The sequence below is a fragment of the Panthera leo genome, chromosome D3 (assembly GCF_018350215.1).
Source record: "Panthera leo isolate Ple1 chromosome D3, P.leo_Ple1_pat1.1, whole genome shotgun sequence".
NCBI classification, from domain to species: Eukaryota; Metazoa; Chordata; class Mammalia; order Carnivora; family Felidae; genus Panthera; species Panthera leo.
The window spans coordinates 25,930,693-25,946,880 of record NC_056690.1 but is presented as its reverse complement, the minus strand read 5'-3'; the positions used below and the strand labels follow the sequence as shown (position 1 = coordinate 25,946,880).

General features: G+C 45.4%; 1 protein-coding gene across 1 annotated transcript; it reads left to right on the top strand.

The window, feature by feature from the left end:
• Window positions 1-25: 25 nt before the first annotated feature.
• SRRD (SRR1 domain containing) lies at window positions 26-15,984 on the top strand. The gene is made up of 7 exons (XM_042909826.1): window positions 26-186; window positions 10,980-11,020; window positions 12,340-12,599; window positions 12,688-12,786; window positions 14,740-14,894; window positions 15,337-15,382; window positions 15,769-15,984. Exons 1-7 carry the CDS (start codon window positions 26-28, stop codon window positions 15,982-15,984), a joined length of 978 nt encoding a protein of 325 aa, XP_042765760.1.
• Window positions 15,985-16,188: the final 204 nt, after the last annotated feature.

Sequence of the window (16,188 nt, the reverse complement as noted above, 5' to 3'; positions counted from 1 at the left end):
CGCGCTCCGCTGACGTCAGAGGGCCATGGCGGCGGCGGCGTTGGAACCCTGGCGGGCTGCTGCCCCGCGCAGGAAAAGGCGCTCGGCGGCGCGGCGTCCGCGAGGGAGGGAGGCGGCGGCGGGGGGCCTGGACGCCGAACCAGAGACGGACGGCCGAGTCGTGCTTCGTCGCATCCGGGAGGCCCGGTGAGTGCGGAGTTGGCCCTGGGACCGAGTCTTCATCCTTGGGAGGACCGCTCCGAGCCTCCGTCTCGCCACCTGTAAAGTGGGCATATCTGCAAACCCTTAGGGTTATTGTGAGGGTTTTACGCAGGTGAGGAGCTTATTACAGACTGAGTCGGAGTCAAGGTCGTCATTCCTCTTGTTGCACTTCCAGCTGCGCGACGTTCGGCAAGTTCCATAATCTCTGTGCCTCAGTTTTCTCATCTGAGAGATGGCCCTGAAAATAGTACCCGTATAGGCTTGTTTTGAGGATTCAGTGAATTAGTAAATGTATGTAAGTGTAAACCACGGTGCCTGGAGCGGGGTAAGTGCAGAAACAGTGTTTGGTATTAATATCACACGAGTGTTGGTTATTATTGCTGACGCCAGGGAAGCAACACCAACGTGATTGACATCTTCATGGTGATCATCATTAGTTAATTGAGGAGCTGCTGTGTGCCTGCCGCTGGCTCATGCATTCTACTTAATACATCTTTATCAATTTGAACATCTCAGACAGCTAGGATCCTGTCAGGGCTCAGAGTCTTAGAGACACCGGTAATGTATGGAACCAGATTTGAAACCCATAGCTTTGCAGCTGCAACACCTGTGCTTCAAAGTTCTCCATTATTTGGGCTTAGCCCAGACCCTCATCCCTCCATGCTTTGCTCTGCACCTTGCAGTTTAGAACAGTACCTAACAGAGGAAGCACTTTAATAAATGTTACCTATTTTTGTTACTTATTTTTGTTGCCATTATTTATTTGCAGTCCTTTAAGGGCCCAGTAAATAACAGCTTTTGTTAGTGCTTCAGATCAACAACTGGGGGAAATTAGACTAATTTTATATGCTCCTCTCCCCCAGAATTAAGGTCAAGAGACAGTTGCTGACTCCGAGGTTACCACTGAATAGAAAGGAGTTGGCTGACCAGTTGATTGAGCCTGAGTAAACAAACAGCAGCGACTTTTTCTAGGATCTTGGAAGACGTCTCTGAGAAGGAGTGTGCCCAGGGATTTGGAAAACCCTTAAGGCACTTTCCCTACACCTTGCATTGTTATTCTTCCTCAGCTTCTCCGGTATCCCCCCCTCCCTTCCTGGGAGCTCCCTGCTTCTTCTTGTACCCATAAATGTGGTGCAGACCCCACTGCTCTGAGTAGAGAGGAGCCCAGCACTTTACACGCTGTTCTGTGCGCAAGCTCACCAGTTTCCAAAGCACTCCCAGTACATTAAAGCTCTCCTGTACCCTCTGTGATGAACATGAGGGCAGCCTCGGGCAGATGTTTTCAATTCTGTATGGTAAACGCTGGTGTGTGGCTTGTCTGTTCAAATCCAATTTTGTTTAAATTTTTTTTTCTTTTTTCTTTTTTTTTAGTATTTATTTTTGAGACAGAGAGAGACAGAGAGCGAGTAGGGGAGGGGCAGAGAGAGAGCAAGATACAGAATCCAAAGCAGGCTCCAGGCTCTGAGCTGTCGGCACAGAGCCCAAAGCGGGGCTCAAACTCACGAACCGCGAGATCATGACCTGAGCCGAAGTCGGACACTTAACCGACTGAGCCACCCAGGCGCCTCCCCCCAAATTTTTTTTTTCTTATGAGAACTTTTAAGATCTACTCTCTTAGCAGCTTCCAAGTGTTATTACCTATAGGGGCCATGCTGTATATTACATTCCCATAACTTATTTATTTTATACCTATAAGTTTTTACCTTTTGACCCCCTTTATCCATTTCACACCCATCCTCCCCTCCACAACCATCAATCTGTTCTCTATCTAGGAGCTCAGTATTTTTGTTTTTTAGATTCCGTGTAAAAGTGATGTCATATAGGGGCGCCTGGGTGGCTCATTCGGTTGAGCATCCGACTTTGGCTCAGATCATGATCTCGCGGTTTGTGCATTCGAGTCCCACATTGGGCTCCGTGCTGCCAGCTCCGAGCCTGGAGCCTGCTTCGGATCCTGTGTCTCCTTCTCTCTCTGTCTCTCAAAAATAAATAAATGTTAAAAAAAAAAAAAAAAATTTTTTTAAGTGATGTCATCTAGTATTTGTCTGACTTATTTCGCTAAACATAAGGCCCTCAGGGTCCATCCCTGTTTTTGCAAATGGAAAGATTTCATTATTATGGGTGAATAGTATTTCATCTTTTTTCTCGAATCTTCCCTCCCTGGACACATAGGCTGTTTTCATACTTAGCTATTGTAACTAATGCTGCAATGAATATGGGGGTTCACATATCTTTTCAAATAGGTGTTTTTGGTTTTGTTTTGTTTTGTTTTGTTGATAAATAGCCAGAAGAGAAGCTGCTGGGTCGTAGAGTAGTTCTATTTTTAATTTTTTGAATAACCTCCATACTGTTTCCCATAGTGGCTCTGCCAACTTATGTTCCTACCAACAGTGCGTCAGGGTTCCATTTTCTCCACACTCTTGCCAAAGTTTGTTATTTCTCGTCTTTTTGATACGAGCCCTTCTAAACTGGTGTGAGGTGAGATCTCACTGTTTTGATTTGTACTTTCCTGATGGTTACTGATGTTGAGCATCTTTTCACGTACCTGTTGGCTCTTGGTATGTCTTCTCTGGATAAATATCTATTTGGATAATTCCATTGTTTAATCACATTGTTTGGTTGTTTTGTTATTCAGTTGTATGTGTTCTTTATATATTTTAGGTATTAACCTTTTATCAGGTATGTGATGCGCAAATCTTTGCTCCGATGCAGTAGGTTGCCCGTTTTTTTTTTGTTGGTGGTGGTTTTCTTTGCTGGGCAGAGGCTGTTTAGTTCGGTGTAGTTTTGCTTATTTTATTGTTGCTTTTGTTGCCTTTGCTGGAGTCAGATCCAAAGCCAGGCCTTTGCCTTTGTTGGAGTCAGATCCAAAGCCAGGACCTAGGTCAAGCAGCTTGCCGCTTATGTTTTCTGGTAAGAGTTTTATGGTTCCAGGTCTTCCATTCACGTCTTTAATCCATTTTGAGTTCATTTTTGTGTATGTTATAAGATAGTGGTGCACTTTCATTCTTTTGCATGTGGCTGTCCAGTTTTCCCAACACCATTTATTAAAGAAATTGTCCTTTCCCCCTAGGATATTCTTGGCTCCTTTGTCATAAGGTACCAGACCATATATGTGTGGGTTTATTTCTGGGCTCTCTCTTCTGTTCGGTTGATCTGTGTGTTTGTTTTTATGCCAGGATGCCAATAATCATTATAGCTTTGTAACAGAGTTTGAAACCAGGAAGCATGATGCCTCCAGCTTGGTTCTTTATCAAGATTGCTTTGCTGTTCAGAGCCTTTTGTGACTCCAAATTTTAAAGATTGTCTTACGTGAAAAATGTGATAGGAATTTTGATAGGAATTGTATTGAATGTGTAGATGGTTTGGGTAGTGTAGACATTTTAACACTGTTCTTCTAACCCCTGAGCACGAATGTCTTTCCATTTATTTGTGTTGTCTTCAATTTTTTTTCCTTAACGGCTTATAGTTTTCTGTATACAGGTCTTTCACCTCCTTGGTTAAATTTATCTCTAAGTATTTTTTTTATGCAATTGTAAATGTAATTGTTGTTTTGTTTTTTAAGTTTATTTATTTTGAGAGTGTGTGTGCGTGTGTGTGCACACACATGCACAAGCAGGGGAGGGACAGAGAGAGAGGGAGAGAGTCCCAAGCACAGCTCCCACGCCGTCAGTGCAGAGCCCAACACAGGGCTCAGTCCCACGAACTGTGAATCATGACCGGAGCCAAAGTCGAGTTGGATGCCTGACTGAGCCACCCAGGCACCCCAAAATGTGACTGTTTTTTAAATTTATTTTTCTGATAGTTCATTATTAGTGTATCGAAATGCAACAGATTTTTGTGTATTTTTTATCCTGCACCTTATACTGAATTTGTTATTCTAGTAGTTTTTGGTGTCGTCTTTAGGGTTTTCTTTATAAAATACCATGTCATCTGAAAATAGTGGCCGTTTTAGTTCTTCCTTTCCAATCTGGATGCCTTTTATTTATTTATTTTTCTTGTGTAATTGCTCTGGCAAGGACTTCCAATACTACAGTTGACCCTTGGCAACATGGGTTTGAACTGTGTGGTCCACTTAATACGTGAATTTTTTTCCAATAAATACAGTGCTGTAAATGTGTTTTCCTTTAGCATTTTCCTAATAACGTTTTTTTTCTAGCTTACTTTGCTGTATGAATTCAGTATTTAATACATCTAACATACAAAGTAGTGTTCATTGACTTTTTTATGTTATTGGTAAGGCTTCCAGGCAACAGTAGCCTATTAGTAGTTACATCTTGGGGGAGTCAGAAGTTATACTCAGATTTTCGACTGCACAGGGGTTTGGCACCCCTAACCCCTGTGTTGTTCAAGGGCCAATTGTATGTCGAATAAAAGTGGCAAGAGTAGGTATCCTTGTCTTGTTGCTGGTCATAGAGGAAAAGCTTTCGGCGTTCACCATCGAGTACGATGTGGCTTGTCATATGTGGCTTTTCTTATGTTGAGTTACGTTCTCTCCGTACCTGCTTTGTTGAGAGCTTTTATCAAAATGGATGTTGAATTTTGTCACATATTTTTTCTGTGTCTGTTGAGAGGTCATATGCTTTTTATCCTTAATTTTGTTAATGTGGTATATTATTTTGATTAATTCCTGGAATAAATCCCACTTGATCATAGCATATGGTCCTCTTACTGTATTGGGTTAAGTTTGCTGATATTTTGTTGAGGACTTTTCCATCTATGTTCATGACAGATATTGGCCTGGAGGCCTCTCTTCTTATGGCATCTTGGCTGGTTTGGACAAGGGCAATGCTGGCCTCATAAAATGAGTTGGGAAGCATTCCTTCCTCTTGTTTTTCCTGGAAAAGTCCTGGAAAAGGACTTTCCTTCCTGGAGAAGGATTGGTATTCATTCTTCTTGGAAGATTTGGTAGAATTCACCAGCGAAGCCATCTGGTCCTGGACTTTTGTTTGTTGGGAGGATTTTGATGACTCATTTAGTCTGCATACTGGTGATTGGTCTGTTCAGAATTTCTGTCCTTGTGATTCAGTCTTGGAAGGTTGTATGTTTCTGGGAATTTACCCTTCTTGATTGCCCAACTATTTGGGGTGAAACTGATCATAGTAGTTTCTTATGATCCTGTGTATATAGTATTGGCAGTAGTATCTGTTTCTTTTCTGATTATATTTGTTTGAGGCCTCCGTTGTTTTTGTTTTTTTTTTTTTAACCTCGGTGAGTCTAGCTACAAGTTTGTCAGCTCTTTTGTTGATCTTTCCATTGTCTTTTTAGTCTGTATTTTCACTTATTTCCTCCCTTCTGCTAACTTTAGGCTTCCTTTGTTCTTTTTCTAGTTCCTTGATGTGTAAAGGTAGGTTGCTTATCGGGACTCTACTTGTTTCTTGAGGTAGGCCTGTTTCACTATAAACTTCCTTGGAACTACTTTTTTTTTTTTTTTTTTAAGTAAGCTCTACACCCAGTGTGGAGCTCGAACTCACTACCACATGAGATCAAGAGTCACGCGCTCCGCTGTGAGCCAGCCAGGTGTGCCATTCTGAGAACCACTTTTGCTGCATTCTATAAATTTTGCTAAGTTGTATTCCACTTTCATTTGTCGTGAGGTATTTTTTGGTTTCTCTTTTGATCTGTTCATTGACCCATTGGTTGCTCAGCAAGCTCCGTGTTTGTGAATTTCCAGTTTTCTTCTTAGAATTGATTTCTAGTTCCATACCACTGGGGTCAGAAAAGATGCTGGATATGATTTCAGTGATCATTTTAGAAAGTTCCAGTCTCAAGTTTATTAAGGCTTGTCTTGTGGCCTGGCATGTGATCTGTCTTGGAGAATGTTCCATGTGCACTCGAGAGGAATGTGTTCCACGTACTGCTTTTGGATGGAGAGCTCTAAATGTACCTGTTAAGTCCATCTGGTCTAACTTGTTGTCTGAGGCTGATGTTTCCTTACTGATCTTCTGTCTGGATGGTCTCTCCAATGATGTAAGTGAGGTGTTAAAATCCCCTACTATTCTTGTACTGCTGTCGATTTCTCCTTTTAGGTCTGCTCATATTTGCTCTACGTATCTAGTTACTCCTAAAATTGGGTGCGTAAATATTTACAAATGTTGCATCCTCTTGTTAGATCGATTCCTTTATCACATAATGTTCTTCTTTGGCTCGAATTACAATGTTTGGGTTTTTCTTTTCCCTCCTTCATTGGACTGAGAATCAGAAGATGATTTGTTAGCTGTGCAACCTGGAACAAAGCACACCCCTTCTCTCAGTCTGTTTTTCTCTCTGTAAAATAGAAACAACAAATTCTTCTCCCAGGCTCAAATAAGAGAGTGTGTATAAAAGAGCTTTGTGAACTATGAGGTGCTGTCCAGATACGAAAAGTGACAATGCTCGTGATGATTATGCAACAACCAGATGTTCAGGAGAAGATTTTTTTTTAATTTTTCTAATGTTTATTTCTTTTGAGAGAGAGAGAGAGAGAGCAAGCATGCACAAGTGGGGGGGAGGGCAGAGAGAGAGGGGGAGAGAGAATCCCGAGCAGGCTCCACGTTCAGCACAGAGCCCAACACGGGGGGCTCAGTCCCAGGAACCATGAGATCATGACCTGAGCGGAAAGCGAACCAGACGCTTAACCAGCTGAGCCACCCAGGTGCCCCCATAGATTAAATTATTTGAACCTTTCACAAAAAATTGAGCATCAAAAGATGCTATAATTGGGGGCAGCCAGCGGGCCCAGTCAGTGGAGCATGCAGCTCCTGATCTCGGGGTCCTGAGTTCGAGCCCCAGGTTGCAGGGTAGAGTTTACTTAATTAAAAAAAAAAAAAGGAAGAAGATGCCATAATTGGACTTGTTTTCCTTTTGACCCGTTTAGGCATTTCTCCCACCTCCCACCCCCTACCTCTGGCAACCACTCATCTGTCCTCTGTATCCGTGAGCTCGGTTTTTTGGTTCTGTTTGTTTTGTTTTGTTTCGGTGTTTTGTTTTTGTTTTTTAAGATTCCACATGTAAGTTATTTAGAATATTTCTCTTTTTCTGTTTGGTCTGTTGTACTAAGCACAGTGACCGTAAGGTCCATCAATATTGCAGATGGAAAGATTTCATTCTTTCTTTTGGCTGAGTAGTATTCCATTGTGTATATACACCATAGTTTCTTTGTCCATTCATCCATTGGTGGACACTTAGGTTGTTTCTATATTTTCATTCATAAATAAGGCTTCAGTGAACATAGGGGTGCATGTACCTTTTCCAGTTAGCGTTTTCATTTTCTTCAGATAAATACCCAGAAGGGGAATTGCTGGATCATATGGTAGTTCTATTTTTATTTTATTTTTTAATGTTTATTTCTTTTTGAGAGAGAGAGACAGAGCGTGAGCAGGGGAGGGGCAGAGAGAGAGGGAGACACAGAATCCGAAGCAGGCTCCAGGCTCTGAGCTGTCAGCGCAGAGCCCGATGCGGGGCTCGAACTCGTGAACTGTGAGATCATGACCAGAGCCAAAGTTGGACACTAAACTGACTGAGCCACGCAGGTGCCCCTATTTTTAATTTTTATGAGGAACTTCCTTACACTTTTCCATAGTTGGCTGCACCAATTTACATTCCCACCAACAGCGAATAAGGGTTTTCCTTTTCTCTACATCTTTGCCAACACTTGTTCTTTCTTGTTTTTTTGAAAATAGCCATCCTAACAGATGTGGTGTGGTATCTCATTGTGGTTTCGATTTGCACTTCCCTTGTGATTCATGATGTTGAGCATCTTTTCACGTACTCGTTGACCATCTATATGTCTTCTGTGGAAAAATGTCTATTTAGATCTGCCCATTTCTTAATTAGATTGCTTGGGTTTTCTTGTTACTGAGTTGTAGGAGTTCTTCATATTTTGGGTATTAATCCCTTATCAGATACATGATTTGCAAACGTTTTCCCATACCATGGGTTGCCTTTTTATTTTGTTGATGGTTTCCTTTGCTGTGCAGAAGCTTTCTGGTTTGATGTAGTCCCACATGTTTGTTTTTGCTTTTGTTTTTACTTTTGGTAATCAAATTTTGAAAATCACTACCAAGACCTGTGTCAAGCAGCTTTTCCCCTCTGTTTCCTATGAGGAGTTTTATGGTTCCTGGTCTTACATTCAAGTCTTTAATCCATTTTGGGTTAATTTTTGTGTACGGTGTAAAATAGTTGTTTCATTCTTTGCATGTGGCTGTCCAGTTTTCCCAACACCATTTGTTAAAGAGGCTGTCCTCTCCCTCTTGTATATTCTTGGCTCCTTTGTCATAAGGTGTTTGACCCTATATATTTGGGTTTATTTCTGGGCTTTCTCTTCTGTTCCATTGATCTGTGTGTCTGTTTTAATGCCAATACCATATTGTTTTGATTACTGTAACTTTGTAGTAGAAATCTGAAATCAGGAAGTGTGATGCCTTTAGCTTTGTTTTCCTTTCTCAAGATCGCTCTGGCTATTCAGTCTTTCATGACTCCATACCAATTTGGGGATCCTTTTTTCTATTTCTGTGAAAACTGCGATTAGAATTTTGATAGGAATTGTGTTGTGTCTGTAGGTGGCTTTGGGTAGTATAGACATTTTAACACTGTTCTTCCAATGCATGAGCATGGAACACCTTTCCATTTACCTGTGTTTTCGATTTCTTTCCTTAATGTCTTATAGTTTTCAGTATATAGGCTTTCACCTCCTTGGTTAAGTTTATTCCTCGGTGTTTTATTCTTTTTGATGCAATTTCAAATGGGATCACCTTCTAAATTTCTTTTTCTGATAGTTAATTATTAGTGTATAGAAATGGAACAGACTTTTGTGTATTGATATTGTATCCTGCAACTTTACTGAATTCATTTATTAGTTTGAACAGGTTTTGGGGGGGAGTCTTTAAGGTTTTCCATATATGTCATCTGCAAATAGCGAGTTGTACTTCTCTCCTTTCTTGTTTCAATGCCTTTTATTTGTTTTTCTTGGTAATTGCTCTGGCTGGGATTCTAATTGTATATTGAACAGAAGTAGCAAAAGTGGGTATCTTTATCTTATTCCTGATATTAGAGAAAATAATAACAGCTGAAACTTCTCACCATTGAATGTGATGTTACCTTGGGCTTGTCACATGTGGCCTTTATTATGTTGAGGTATGTTCCCTCTATACCCACTTTTTGGGTAATATCCATCATAAATGGATATTAAATTTTGTCAGATTCTTTCCCTGCATTTCTCAACATGATCATATGATTTTTATTCTTCATTTTGTTAATGTGGTGTATCATGTTCATTAATTTGCATGTGTGAACTATCCCTGCATCCCTGGAGTAAATCCCGCTTGATCATAGTGTATGATTCTTTTAGCATGTGGGTGAATTTGGTTTGCTAGTATTTTGTTGAGCATTTTTGCATCCAAATTTATCAAAGACAGTGGCCTGTAATTTTTTTGTAGTGTCCTTGTCTGGTTTTGGCATCAGGGTAATGCTGGCCCCAGAAATGAATTTGGAAGCATTCCCTCTTCTGTGTTTTGGGTTTTTTTTTGTTTTTGTTTTTTATTTTGGTTAGGGGGAAGCTTGGGAAGGATCAGTATTCATTCTCTGAATGGTAGAATTCACCATTAAAGCCGTCTAGTTCTGGCCTTTTGTCTTTTTGGAAGTTTGAAATTGCCAATTCTTTTGGGTTGTCCAAATTGTTGCTGTGTATTTTCACAGTAGTCCCTTTGATCTTTTGGTTTTTTGTGGTGTCCGTTGTAATATCTCCTCTATCATTTCTGATTTTGAGTCCCCCCCTCTCTCTCTTTTGTTCTTGGTGTGTCTAGGTAAAGGTTTGTCGATTTTGTTCCTCGTTCAAAAAATCTGCTCTTCTGTTGATCTTTTTTCCTATCTTTTTTTGGAATCTATTTCATTTATTTTTGTTCTGGTCTTTGTTATTTCCTTTCTACTAACTTTGGGCTTTGTTCTTTTTCTAGTTTGTGAAGTGTAACATTTGGCTATTTATTTCAGACTTTTCTAGCTTCTTGAGGTAGGCCTGTATTGCTATAAACTTACCACTTAGAACCGTTTTTGCAGCATCCCAAAAATGTTGGTCTGCCTCTAGGTTAAATTCTATTTTGTCTGATATAAGTATAGCTCTCCCAGCTCTCTTTTGGTTTCCACTCGCACAGAACATCTTTTCTGTCTCCTCACTTTCGGTCTGTGTTGTCCTTATGTCCAAAGTGCGTCTTTTGTGGGCATCGCATGGATGGGTTGGTGTTTTCAGTCATTGTATATCTTTTGATTGGACAAATTCATCAGTTTGTTTTAAATCACTGTTGACAGTGTTTTGCTCTGGGTTTGCATAAGCTGGTAGACCTGAATAAAGAAAGCCTAGACACTGTTTTTGTCTCTCCTTTTACTTCCACCTTGGAATTAGTTGTGATAAGGCAAAGACTGTTTATTGAGTACCTGCTGCATGCAAGGCACAGTGCTGTGTGTTGACTCATTTGATCCCTTTCATAATCCTGCTTGATAGGTATGATTCTTTTCCCTATCGTAGGGGTGAGGAAACTGAAACTCAGAGAGCTTAAACCTGGGCAGCTAGCAACTATTTATGGAGCTCTGCATCTGTGCCAGGCGGTGGTGTGGACTGACTCAGACCAGTCCCTGGGAATTGGGTCGTCCTCCAGCCACCCTTCTGCCCTCTCGGAGTGCCGGCAGTGCTGGTCTGGCTCTGGACATGCATACTGTGAATCCCCGCATCCAGCTCATGGTCAGGAGGAGGGCCACTGGTGGGGCGGCCTGGAGAAGGTTGGGAGATGACCATGCCTTTTTTTTCTTAACAGGGAGGACCTGCTTCTCTCTGATTTCTGGAGTCTGGCCCTAGGTGGGTACCGCCTGGCGAAGGCTGGGGGTGGTAGGTGTGGGAGGAGAGCCTGAATGTGGGCAAAGGAAGGAACGTAGTCCTCATTGGATGATATTTTCTTCACAGAGCGGTGTCCATGCTGGGTTCTCATTCTGACTTCCCACTTATAACCGTGTGCCTTGGCACTTAACTCTGAGCCTCAGTTTTTCTTTGAAAGAGAGGTAACAAAGTACACACCCTGTGGTGTAATTTTGAGGATTAAATGAGGCTATTCAGTTAAGTGCTTGGAACAGTGTTTGCCTGTGCATGGGAGACCATACGTTCAGCTGTCACTGTCATTGTTGAAATGTATACTTAGCGAGCTCTTTTCCCCGACTTTGCAGTGGAGGCTTGTTTTTCCCCACGCGGTTGTAACCTCCTCCTCAACAGAACCTGTGGCCATCTGAATATTAACATGTGCGGCAAACATACCAGCAGTCACAGTCTGTATGGAGGGACATTTAGTTATTTATTCCTTCATTTTTCAGTCATTCTACATAACGGTGCAGGGAGCACCTTTATGCATAAAGCTTTTACCAAATGTAGGGTGATTCTCTTCGGACATCTTCCCGGAAGAGGAATTATGCAGTGAAAAGGCGGTGACTGAGTTGATATCTGTTGTCAGGTTTTTCCAGAACTTCTTTTACCAATCAGTTCCTCACGTGCCCTTTCCCAGCCGGGGGTCTCATTCACAGATCTCTTTGCTAAGAAGTGAAAACTGCCGTCTTGCTGTGGAAACATAGGGCCTTTTGTTTTTCGGGTGCAGGTTTGTTCAAGTAAGTTCAGTGCCAGTAAAATGAGAGACCAGAGAACCCACTGCTGTAGGAGAAGATGTAAACAGATTATTTTTTGTTAGACTCAAAAGCCCCAGTCTACCTTTTTTATTCTTTGAACTTTTTACACGATGTTGAGAGCTCTGCTCCTCGGTTCTTTGTTATCATCAAAAAAGTACGTACTTCAGAGCATAGCCCGCACTTACCAGGCACCTCCCACCAAATTAGAATGAGCTCCCATTAGAGCTTTAGGTGGAAACTGTGCCCATAAACGAAACCTATTTTTTGCTGGAAACATCTGTGGGGTTGCAGGCCGTGGGCATGCAGGGACCAGGACAGCCTGTCTGTGTGGGCAGGCGTGGCCGCAGGCCCCAGGCATGTTTGGGAGCGAGGCCTGCAGCCTTCTTTCTGAGGAGCTGAAGCCTTTGCTGACCTCCTTTTCTCCCTGGGGCTGTGGCCTCACGTGGATGGTTGGGTTCACGGGGCCAGAGCATGCCCGCTGACACTGTTCCGGGCCTGCTCTTTCAGAAACCATCAACAGCTGTCTGACAAAACATCTGGAACAACTGAAGGCCCCAGTGGGGACTCTCTCGGAAGTCTTTGGAAACCTGCATCTCGACTCCTCACCAGATGAGTCGGATGCGGCCCCCGGCTCCCTCCCAGGAGAGACCGTGGTGCCAGGAACCTGCCGTCTGAAGTGTGTATGCTACGGCCTTGGGAACTTTGCCACCTGCGTCATGGCTAGAAACCAGCTAACATTTTTGCTTCTCTTCCTGGAAAAGTGCCAGGTAAAGTTTTGGATTCTTCTTTATCGCCCCTCTGCTGGTCTTGCACACGGATCTTCGGGTTGACGGGACTCATTCTTCCCTCCCGCAGATTCCCAGAAGGCACTGCTGGGTGTACGACCCTGTGTTTAGCCAACTAGAAATTGCAGTTCTGAATAGCCTCGGTGTGATTGTCCTCAGTGAGAACGAGGTGAGTGGGGGAGGGGAAGGGGAGGGGGGAGCTGTGTAACTGACGGGACCCCGGGCTGTGCCATGTGGACACCCTCGCTCGGAGACAGCAGTCATCCCTTCCCACCACACACTTGCCTTCCCAGTGCCTGGAATGTGGGACCCGTCAGTACCCACGTTGTGGCCTACGTGGTACCCATCACAGAAAAATAAATCGTACAAGTGGCATGAACTGAAACCTGTTATATTTGCAAAATTCCTTTTATTTCTTTTGAGAGAGTGCAAGAAGGGGAGGGGCGGAGAGAGAGAACGAACAAGAACGAAGCAGGCTCTGCACCAGCAGCATGGAGCCCAATGCAGGGCTCGAACCCACGAATTGTGGGATCGTGACCTGAGCCGAAAGCAACAGTCAAGGCTTAACTGACTAGGCCACCCAGGCGCCCGTTTGCAAAATTCTTGTGAGAATTGTGTGTCCAGGAACTATGGTAATTTACTAAATTGGTATTTACTGTGGGATGAAAAAATGAAGGGCTACAGTCTCGGTGCCTCCAATGAGGGCCTCCTGGTTGGAATTGACTATCCTAGGGGAGGTTATGGAAGGGGACAGAATAGCTCTCTCTGAACCTGTAGCCATCACACCCGTAGCGTCGGGCTGGGTGGCGGGTAGATGCTGTACCCTGCATGCCCTAAATGGTTGGCATGTGAAATTTCTGAGCCCTGGAGGACAGACAGTCCTTTCCTAGGCAGAGGGCAGAAGCCAGCATACAGGCACAGACTTCTGCAAGTAGTTTTGCCTTGTTTGGGGGATTGCAGACGGAATAATCCTCTGATTCCTGTGTTCCAAAACAGCCATCTCCTTGCTTTTTACGAAACTCGAACGCTAGGCCCGGCTGAGAGAAGAGAATCCTTCGCCGGTGTTGGCGAGGCCCTGAAACGCTGCCGCTCCCTTCACCCCATCTTTTCTGAGTGCCTGCCCCGTGCTGGGCGAGATCTGGGGGGAGGCCAAGATAAATGCAGGCCCCGTCTTCAGGGAGCCCCCGGTCCCATCAAGGCGTGTGGCCTGTAACCAGTAAACGGCGAGCAGAACAGTGAGGGGGAGCCACCACATGCTGGAGCCGAGAGGGGAAAGCACCCCGCGCCGGCTGGAGGGAGTCCTGGGTCAGGGCCGAGCCGGGACCGGAGGTCCACCGGGTGTCTGCTGGAGGGACTGAGGCAGGGGCACAGGCCGCCTGTGGAGAGCGGCTGTTGGGGAGCCACTGCCTGTTCGTGAACACAAGGGAGAAGAGGACGGAGCGCAGAGGCCCAGGGGAGGCAGGCCCAGGCAGCAGGGGGAGGGCCTGTGTCCCTGCCGCGGGTCTGGCTATGGAGCCACGGTTCTCAAAGAGGGGACAGTTGTATCCCCCGGGGGACAGCTGGAAAGGACCGACTGTGATAGGGGTCTGCAGAAAGGGACACAGGAGGCCTGGAGTTCACCAAGCACAGTCCACGGGCACAGTAACCGTTGCCCTCCATCCTGCCCTTGCTGTCACGGACCCAAAGGCCCCTCTGCGGACCCAGAGCTGCGTTTACAGGACACACATTTATTCAGTCGACACAGGTTCTTTCTGGACATCGTGATTTCCAGACTTGTAGCCCCATGTCGCTGTATAGATTTCAGTCGTGCTACATTAGGACAGAAGTGTTCCGGAGAGGGGGGCATCTGTTTCCAGGGGATAGGTCAGCCTGCCTTCCCCGCAGCTCACTGTTCTTTCCAGCGAGGCTGACCCAACCTGGAATACGGGTTGAAGGCGTCCGGGGTGATCGGACACACGTGTCCGTTGTGAAGCGACTCCAGCGAGGTTCGTTACCACACGTGTCCCCTCACACTCGTCCGCTTTTATTTACTTTGTGGTGAGAACGCTCAGCTCGGTCCTCCCCTCCCCCTCCCCTCGTGCTCAGAGCGGAGGGGTTTACACTGTGTGTGTGGCGCCCCCAGGAGGGAAGACGCAGCGTGTGGGGCGAGCCCACTGTCTTTTACATGCCCCACTGCGGGACGGCCCTGTACAACAACGTCCTGTGGAGCAACTGGTCGGTAGACGCCCTTTCCAAGATGGTCGTCATCGGGAACAGCTTCAGGGGCCTTGAGGAAAGGTGAGTGGGGAACGGGGACGTGCCCGTTCCTGACGGACCCGCAAGCGGGAGACGTTGCCATGACTCTCGTGCCCAGAGACACTTTTCCGTAGGAACCCGGACGGGCTCAGGGGGGGGGGCGTGAACCCCAAGTCGGGCTGCGGCACGAGTTGAGTCTTTTGCCAAGATTCCCTCCCTTCCCTTATGACGGACAAGTTTCCGAAAGTGGGGGAAACCGACCTCTCCCACAGCTGCTCACACCTACACACGCCCGGGTGTCCACCGCCACGTCTCCCTTGATGAAAGGGGGGGTAGGGGGGGCTCACGCTTTCTCTGATTACTGCACCTGTTCCACAGTCCCCCTTCTTTTTAAAACGTTTGTTGCCTTTAAGCCGCCTTGCCTTCCTATAATACGCTCTCATTCCTCCTAGTCGTGACGGGTTTTGTTTTCTTTAATTTCTAGGTTGCTGGCAAGGATTCTGCAGAAAAATTATCCCTACGTCGCAAAGGTATCTAAACAAAGGGGCAGGGGTGGGAAAGGGTGTGGGACCAGACCGCTTCTCCCTTCCTGTGAAGAACTCTGCCTGGACGTGCGTGGGAGAACGCTGACGACGGGCTCACGGAGGGCGCGGTGACGGTACCGCGCCCGCTGAGCTTTCTCCATCGCTCTGTGTCACAGAAAGCGATGACCTGCCCTTCGTTCTCAGTATCGAGCCCTACATACTCACTGCCCTTGGACCTTCCGGTTCATCACCAAAAGCACTTGAGTTAAAATATCCTAGTCCTTTTATTTTTTTTAAGGTAACATGGGGTGACTAACAGATCACGCACAGGAGCGTGGGGTTTACTGTGACCGTCCAGTTTGTACATTTTACATCTGAATGTTCCTGCTCAGGTTATGCAGGGACTGGAGGAGCTTGGGCTGCCGGAGACGCCACAGTACGCGGACGTATTCAACGACACCTCCGTCCACTGGTTCCCTGTACAGAAGCTGGAACAGCTCCCCACGGACACGTGGGCATTTCGGGAAGAACCAGACTATGGGGACTGTGAGGACCTTGAAATCATCAGGAACAAGACAAGAGGTCCTTCTGACCTGAAGTCGCCATGACATGGTGCCAGCCGAGGCAGAAGCAGCTGCCCCCGGAGAGGACGGGGGAGGCTCCACGGAGGGAGTGCCGACAGCCCCCTTCTTTGCAGTGGGCCAGATTGCAGAGCACCGGGAATATTCCATTCGGTTCTCCCCCTTAGACGAGGACGTGCTGTGGAAGGGCTCGGCATAAAGATGCACCTCCTGAGCGGGTGTCTTATGTCC

Bases quoted from the DNA above. Each gene is read 5' to 3' on its own strand.
- SRRD (XM_042909826.1), top strand. From the start codon at position 26: ATGGCGGCGGCGGCGTTGGAACCCTGGCGGGCTGCTGCCCCGCGCAGG. The intron at 187-10,979 runs GTGAGTGCGGAG...TTTTCTTAACAG, and splicing joins CGTCGCATCCGGGAGGCCCG to GGAGGACCTGCTTCTCTCTG. The intron at 12,787-14,739 runs GTGAGTGGGGGA...TGGCGCCCCCAG, and splicing joins TTGTCCTCAGTGAGAACGAG to GAGGGAAGACGCAGCGTGTG.